Genomic DNA, 8,528 nt, shown 5'->3' on the forward strand with positions numbered 1-8,528 from the left:
TTATGCACGCAAACACCTATGTAGTCAATTTCTTTAGCTGAATCTACCAAGTCTTCAAATGAACACTAGTTATATCTCAGGAGAGTGCGCCATGTGTCTTTAACAAATCTGAAGAAGCTGGACATGTGAAGGTGTGTCATCTGTCAAAAACCCAAGGAAGTGAAACAAGGAAACAGTGCCGGTTCTGGCATCATTTGGCACTGCGTTTTAGCCAATGCTGTTGGAGATTTATGAACACAGATAAATAACATCAGATTCAGGGAATAGATGTAAGCCTTCCTCTTTCACTTCAGCTCCAAAAGTGAAAGAGCGATGCCCCCTGGTGTTTGTGGAAAGTAATGACCTCCTTTTAAAGAAAGCTCAGCTGAGATGTCCTTTCAGCTGAAAAACAGGAAAGGGGCAACTGGAGGAGGGCCACAGTGAGGCCAGACATTTCAAAATTAAAGTCAGTAGAAGTTCCCCACTTTGTGAAAACTTCATGTAAATAGTTTTACAATTCTGTTTTAGGGATTTCATAACCTGTGGTACGGTACATTAAGAGATTTAAATACTTGGTTAAGATCTTCAAGCTGCTGAAAGAGCACTGAAAGTAGATGACTGTGATCTTAGGGACACTTCTGAAAACCACTGTCAGTGTCAAGTGGAAATTAAGCTCCTTTAGACGAAGAAAAAAAGAAAGAAAACCAAAACAAACATGATCCACTTTACTGAGAAAAGGTAAAAAACTATCCTGGGATTTCACAAGTCACAATTTGATATTACTTGTTGGAAATTAGTATTTATTACAGGACAGTAGTCATCCAACTTGTTATTGGTGGGTAGTTAATGCTAAAGTGGTCTGCTTATAAAGTCTGTGCATGTAACTCCTGAAAACAAATGTATTTTGAAATAGTCACAGCCACTGAAGTGAGATGTATTTACAGTTTATTTAGTTAAAACAAGGAAACACGACCAGCTGATTGTGTGATGTGCAACAGAACGGGCGTGTTTATCCCCACTATTAAAATTAAGTTTTGAACATGCTGTCAAAGAATTCTCATAGTCAAAGTTCAGTTGATAAGTGTGATCACATTTCAGTTTAATCATTGTGACTCAGCAATAACAGCAACAAGAAAAGATATGATGACTATTCACACCAGGTGTTAAGGAGTTAAACACTATAATCAAAACAAATTTTCTCACGCTACAAAATATTTTCACAGACGTTTTAATGTTCATTGCTCCTCTGTTGCAAAAAGAGCAACAGCTAAATTCATTTTGAATCAGTAGATAGTCTGCGGTCCTTCCCATCGTGAATAGTCTTACTTGTAATATATTTCCCTGGAGTGGTGCAGATGGTTCATAGTACTTTTTGAACTCTGTCACATCCTGTAAGGCAAAGGAAACACTGAACATCTGCTTTAAGCTGCAGTGCGTCAGGTACAAAGTTGAATTTGGACTGTTTATTAGAGCAGAGCACAGATAAAGAGAACTGCAGGTGAGTTAACGCTTATTTACTTTTCTAAATTACATAAGGCTAAATACATAATTTACAGTCTGTTAAATTTGACTTAAAGCAAATCTTATGGTGACCCTTAAACTCTGTAATTGAACAATAAAACTGTTGGCACCTCATATCATAATAGTGTTGGCCTTTCATCGCTATGTTCATGTGTGTGTTGTGCACTTGAAATTTTATGTTAATAACCTTTTTCTACACAAACAATCACAGTGAAATCAAACAATATGAATGAAGGTGTTAGATACTTTTTGATTAATAGTTCTGTTTTCATTTAACGAATAATCTACAGTCATATTGCACATATCCTCTAATGAAATCTACGGCTTTGTAGGTCAGATAACAAGCTGTATAAATGGGATCTTCCAGCTGAATTCCAGCTTTTGACCAGTTGAATAAAGTGTAGTAGCGAATTGGTGATCTCCTGAAGGCAGACTTCCTCGGTTAAATATTATCTGCCCCTACCAGTCTACGTTGCAAATGCAGCCATAAAAGTAAGTACAGTACCCCACGTGACTGCATCCAGCTGAACATGGTGAACCAACTTAACTTAAACCAACTGTTCACGTTAGAAAATGATCAAAGAAAACGTGTGAAAAGCCTTTGTCTATGATCAATGACGATCAATACCAAACTTAACTTGCAGACTTTGTTTGATTTTATCTTGTTTCCTGCTACAGTAGGCTACCTGCCACCACGAATAATATAATAATGTCCCACTTCACGTAAACATATCTTTGCCCCATATTTAGTTTGCTGGGACATGACCACCGTTATATGTTTTAAATAAAGTTTGACTAAAGAGGGAAAAAAGTTAGTCTCCTTGCACCTTCCTCCCGGTGTTTCCTGGACTGCGGAATCTGCACAACAGCTCTGTCTCCTTATTTGGAAGAAGAGGTTGACTGTTTTGGTAAAGAGCCACAATGATGGAGAACTGAGGATCACAATCAGTTAGCAGCTTTCTGTGCAGTGACCATTTTACTCGGAAAAAAACTGACTTTTATTGGAGTAAGGTGAGATTCGCGGATCCGCTGTTACTGGTGATCTACCTCCAAGGACCCCCTCCCCGACGTCTGCAGCAGTATGGTTACTGAGTTTAAGTTGTCTTCTTTTCTACACACATATGTATATTTAGTAAAATAGTCCTAGTCCACAGTAAACGTTTCATATTTGGATCAATATAGCTATAGGGAGGTATTTTAAAAAGGCTTTATGAAGGGTTCCAAATTGACGCCCCCGGGGGTACAGTCCAAATATCCATTAAATACTTTGCACGTACTAATCCTCCCATTAACCCTCGATGTAAGCGGCCCCAGTGGTATTTTCCAGTTTGCCTCCATAGTGCGGTATGTAATCAAGGCTTAACGGTAATGGTTATGGGGTCTGCAGCCAGGCTTCTGGCTGACGTGCATACTGTCGACCAGCTCCCCCTAGCGTTTCAGAGTAGAGGATGCTCATTCTCTACAAAATGGAAAAACATGCATTCTTATACTTAATAATTCAGTTAATTAATTTGATAATTTAATTCATTTTTCACCATTAAATTTTGCCTGGATGGGCACAATGCGCTGTCTACACCGGCTCTCTATTACCCTTTACCCGTCCCTGTTGCTTGTCTTGTGTTTCTACGGTGTATTGATAGTCATGTGCTTTTTGTATGCGCTGAGGTGTTTTGTTTTTCTGTTCTCAAACTGATCTCCCTGTTGGAGCTCAGTCTGGGGGGAGCTCTTTTTTCTCCTCGTCTTTCCTCATGTTGTGTATTTTCCATTGTTATACCTCTCTGACCTGTCTAACCCATGTGATGTTTGTGTAATGTATGTATGGTCGGAAGGGTAAGATGGCGCTGGCATGGCTGGCAGCCTTAACCCAATTTCCCTCGGGATGAATAAAGTATGATCAATCAATCAATCAATCAATCAATCAATCAATCAATCAATCAAACATGCATTCTTCTGGTGTGATAAGATCAGAACCCATATTTATTTATACTTTACAGGAATGAAAATGGAAAAAAGGAATAAAATAAAATAAATAGATCCAAACACAGAGAAACACACACACACACAGAGACTTTCTATTTGTCCTTGAGTCAAACCTTATACTTTACTTTTAAAGGGCGTTTCCAATAACTTAGTAAGCTTTGTTTTCTGTAATGTGGCTACAAGGAACAAAGTGTTGTCGAATTTGCTCTGAATTGGTCTGTAGATGGTAAACAAACGCTGTTTTTCTTTCTTTTCTTTTTTTTTTTTTAAAAAAAAAAGATGGAGTCACTATCACGACCTACACTATTTGACTTCCATGGAGTCTGCATGACCAATTACTTCACTGACAACTGGGAAAACGTCCAGAATTTCAGAGCAAGACCAGATGATATCGTCTTAGCGTCTTACCCTAAAGCAGGTAGGTTTTAAAAAACAAAAACAAAAAAAAAAACACACACACATTTTGTTCGCATCTTTGAGGAAGTACTTGTGTTTTTTCTGTCAATTTTTTTTAATTCCTGAGGAAACACATGGGTGTCTTACATCCTGGACCTTTTGTACTTTGGCCAGACTTCACCTGAGCGTCAAGGCTCAGTCCCACTCCATGAACGAGTGCCATTCCTGGAGATACAAATGTCTGGTTACCCCTCAGGCAAGTTGTTTTAAAGGCTCACAGTGTGACAGGCATAATAAAGACACTCTGATAAACTCTAGACACTAATAAAGACACTTTATCAGGTACAGCTGCTGCTGTGCAGCTGTTTATTAACTCAAATATTTAATTAGTCAGTTGCATCACAGCTACTCAATGCATGTAGACGTGGTCAAGCATCAGAAGGGGGGGGGGGGGGGGGGGGTGATTTTGTTGTTGGTGCCAGATGGACTGGTATCTCAGAGTATTTCAGAAAATAGTGATCTACTGGGATTTTCCCACAAAACTGTCTCTGTGGTTTACAGGGAATGAGCCAATAAAGAGAAAATATCCAGTGAGCTGCAATTCTCTAGGTGAAAATACCTTGTTGCTGCCAGGAGTCAGGGGAGAGTCACTATTCTGCTTTGAGCAGATAGGAAGGCAAAGAGTAACTCAAACAACCATTCATTAGAGGCAAGCTGAGAGTATGAGAGTATCTGAACACACAACACACAGGGGCAGATTTAGAGAAATTTTCTTAGGGTGGCAAAGAAATCAAATGGGGTGGCAAAATCAAAGCCTTTCCCCCCCCAAACACATATGCAGGTGGTTACATATGGTCAAATGATTCAAATGCAGTAAGTATACACGTTTTTCATATAAATATAGTCTATAACTTAATTATTGTCTGTAGCCCACATGATTACACACTTTAGTTACATAAAACATGTGAGTTTTGATGTTATGTACTGTACAGCCTGTATAATAAATAAATATGTAGCCCAATGAGTATAAAATCCAGAAAGCTACACAACATGGGTGGTTCATTTACAAACACAAGTCTAACTTTAGTTTTACGCTGTTTTTTGTTAGAAAACAATCACATTGTTACAGCTTAAATTACACAAAATGTCAGAAATCTGCACTATCATGAACAAAAATTGAAACCTAATTTTTCATGATTTGTTGGATTAATCCACTGAGGTCTGAAATACAACTGGCATTTTTTGATTCCTTTTGAGTTTACGTTTGTATTTCACCCTCAGATTGTTTCATTTTATTTTTTTCCCCCCTTGCCTTGTTTGGTATCTCTTCCGCTCAACTGAATTTAGTTGTTTTTTCACTGACATACTGCATTAGTATTACTGATCTGAAATCACACAAAGAACTTAAAATTCTAGTAGTATTTTTTTACTGTAAAAAAAACCACAGACATGTTGAGTAAATTTTTATAACTTGAAATGCAAATACAAATTGTACATTTTGTAAACATATACAACTATTTATCTAAAAATGCAGCCAATACACCTGCTGTTTTTTTTTTTCATTTTATGGAACCATTTAAAAATATTACTAAAACTAAAATGAGAGAACAATCAGGTGTCACAATAAGATGCCCCACAAATGATGTGTGCCAGTAAAAAATAAGTTTGTCCACCAGAAGACAGAGGAGAACAGGGATAAACCTGCAGGCCTGACAACAGGAGGTGTATCACTCCGCTGGTTTTCTACTTGGTGACAGTGTTTACAAATGTGTCTTTGTGACATTCATTAGTGCCCTCACCGACACACAAAACAAAACGACTACACAACAGAACACAACACACTAAGTATACACTCCACACTAAACATCACAAATCTCCCACATCTAAAATCTCTCACTCGCTAGCTCTGTTGTTACCGTCACTCCCAAAACTTTCCCCTCTTCCTAAACAACCAAATCCCACGTGTTGACTTTTTTTTTAAATTGGTCGACATGGTACATTTTTCCACCAATAGGAAAGAGGTGGCTTTTCCCCTTTCTTTACTGTTTTCGCGCTGTCCTTACAAAACGCTTAAAACACACACACACAAAAACGTGACAACAGTATTTAGAAAAAGCGTGGCTTATATATATTATCATAACTCTGGATTTACTGGCCTGTAATTAAAATTTAAAAACATTGCATTGAAGTCCAAACTTTCAATTTGGGCTGAAACAGAGACTCAGCATGGCTGCAGCTTGTTGCTATGTCAGCTTAAAATAGTCATGTGATTTGGAGGTGCAGCATGTCCGTGGACCATGGAGGGTTAATAACACTCACCTTCCTTCCATTTCCAGAGTGTAACATCCAACCACCTGTGTAAAAAGCGAAATTCCCATGGTGTTGTTCAAAATGTGCTCTGGCACAATCATAAGCATGCTTGCTACTGAAAACAAGAAAAAAGTCCTGCTATGGGCTGATCCATTTGTTAATGGTGGAGGGGGGAACACTATGGAATGTATTCAGTTTTAGCATTTATATTCACTGTTGACTGTAACTATGCTCAAAGTGTTAATGCTATCTTATTTTAATAAACAACACTGTCATATGCAAAAATGGGGTGGCACTTGGGGTGGCAAGGGATCATTTTAGGGTGGCACTTGCCACCCCATGCCACCCTTCTAGGTCCGCCCCTGACAACGCATCCAACCCTGGAGCAGATGTGCTACAGAAGCACAAGAGCACACCAAGTATCTGTTATGTGACAGCTGTGTGCAGCCTTCACATAAATACACAGAGGGAGCAATCAGGGAATGGGTAACAGGAGGGAAACACAGCTGGGGCAAATCAGGCCTAACGAGACAAAGGAAGCAAAACCAGACGCATATACATGAGACAGACTTTCAAAGTAAAACAGGAAACATAACACAGAGACGCGAACTTGACAAAGCGATACACCTGACAGGGGAGACAGAGCAACTAGCGAACACAGAGACATAAACCATAAGACAGAACTCTAACAAAGAAACCAAAGACTAGAAATGATAAATAATATAATAAACTCAAAAACCCTGGGTCAACGACCCAGGCATCCTAACAGTATCCCTCCATTTAGGAAACTAAGGCTACAGTTCAAACAGCTCACCAAAAGAGGTGATAGAAGACTGTGGAAATGTTACCTGGTCTCATAACGCTTGATTTCTTCTGCAATGGTGTGAGGGATATTTTCTTGAAACACTTTGGAATGGTTACCAATCATATTTAACACCAAAGCTTACCTGAGTATTTTTTTGTTGTTTTTTGTCTATCTTCTGATGGCTACTGTCATGAAGCTCAGATCATATAAAACTAGTTTCTTGACCATGAAGGCCTAGGACTAGGCCTTCACAGTCACCAGTACTCAGTCTAATAGAGCACCTTTGGGATGTATTAATATGGACCAAAATCTCTGAGGAATCTTTCTAGTACCTCGTTCAATCTGTATCATGAATAATTAGACAGTTGACGGCAAACTAGGCTCTAACCTAATAATAGTAAAGTGTATTTGGCAAAGTAACTGGTGACTGTAATATTGGTGATATAGATCAATGTCATTGTGACGTTCCGCTAACATAATGATCTCTTTTACTAGGAGTGGATGTGCTGAATGAATTAACCAGCTTTCCACGCATTATCAAGACACACCTACCAGTTCAGTTCCTTCCCAAATCATTCTGGGAGCAGAACTCCAAGGTACATGGCTCACAAGTAAGCTATTGGTACGATTCACAGAGACAATCTTCTCAGTGTTTGTTTGTCATTTCTTTCCGGTTTTAGATAATCTATGTGGCTCGTAATGCCAAGGACAGTGCCGTATCCTATTTCCACTTTGATCGCATGAACAAGGTCCAGCCAGAGCCTGGCAGCTGGGAGAGTTTCCTCCAGAGATTCATGGAGGGAAAAAGTGAGTGACAAACCATAAGCATGAATGACTGAATACATTAAATGCGAAAGGTTATTTTATCACTTATGATTTGTCTTCTGGCATCTGTCAGTGGTGTTTGGCTCCTGGTACGAACATGTAAGAGGATGGTGGGAGAAGAAACAGACCTGTTCTAATATCCTGTATTTGTTCTATGAGGACCTGATTGAGGTGAGTGTTGAAGTTACTGTCTGTGAGGCTGTGGACATAAACACATAATAAGGGGTTGTGGGTTTGTTTTTTTGTTTTATTTTTGCAGGATACTGAACAAGAACTCGTCCGCATCTGCTCATTCCTGGGATTGTCTCCTACCACAGAGCTGAAGAAACAAGTCACAGAAAAAGTTCAATTTGACAACATGAAGAACAACAAGATGGTGAATGGCTCCGCTGATGAAGTCTTCGATTTAAAAATCTCCCCCTTCATGCACAAAGGTCGGGTACATTCGCCTGTAAGTTTGTTTGCTGAAAGGTGAAGGAGGAGATGTTAACTTTGCTCCTAATTTCTCTATTTTCAGGAAGGGTTGGCGACTGGAATAATCACTTCACTGTACAGCAGGATGAACAGTTTAATGAGGACTACAAGAAGAAGATGAAAAACACTGATCTTCAATTTCGTACTGTTCTGTAGGTGATTATACAGAACAGTATAACAGTATATCTGCCATTGTGTTAGATATGCAAGTAAAAATAAAGAAAAACATGATAACAAA

At 38.9% G+C, this 8,528-nt stretch overlaps 1 protein-coding gene across 5 annotated transcripts; it reads left to right on the top strand.

Moving 5' to 3' along the window:
- Nucleotides 1-61: 61 nt before the first annotated feature.
- On the top strand, nt 62-8,528 carry LOC309696850 (cytosolic sulfotransferase 2-like). Of its 5 annotated transcripts, none has more exons than XM_082518310.1 (8): nt 62-1,477; nt 3,760-3,898; nt 4,004-4,132; nt 7,487-7,587; nt 7,672-7,798; nt 7,890-7,987; nt 8,076-8,250; nt 8,334-8,528. In XM_082518310.1, the coding sequence occupies exons 2-8, from the start codon at nt 3,760-3,762 to the stop codon at nt 8,444-8,446; spliced, it is 882 nt and encodes a 293-aa protein (XP_082374436.1). In that variant the 5' UTR covers nt 62-1,477; the 3' UTR covers nt 8,447-8,528. The 5 variants fall into 5 exon arrangements, with proteins under 5 accessions (XP_082374436.1, XP_082374433.1, XP_082374434.1 ...); XM_082518307.1 differs by lacking the exon at nt 62-1,477 and adding an exon at nt 2,312-2,584; XM_082518308.1 differs by lacking the exon at nt 62-1,477 and adding an exon at nt 2,312-2,579.

Source organism: Aulonocara stuartgranti (genome assembly GCF_965226115.1).
Source record: "Aulonocara stuartgranti genome assembly, chromosome: 20".
Classification (NCBI taxonomy): Eukaryota; Metazoa; Chordata; class Actinopteri; order Cichliformes; family Cichlidae; genus Aulonocara; species Aulonocara stuartgranti.

Coding starts and splice junctions, on each gene's coding strand:
- LOC309696850 (XM_082518307.1), top strand. Junction 4,133..7,486: donor AATGTCTGGTTACCCCTCAG/GCAAGTTGTTTT, acceptor CTCTTTTACTAG/GAGTGGATGTGCTGAATGAA. Junction 7,799..7,889: donor GAGATTCATGGAGGGAAAAA/GTGAGTGACAAA, acceptor GGCATCTGTCAG/TGGTGTTTGGCTCCTGGTAC.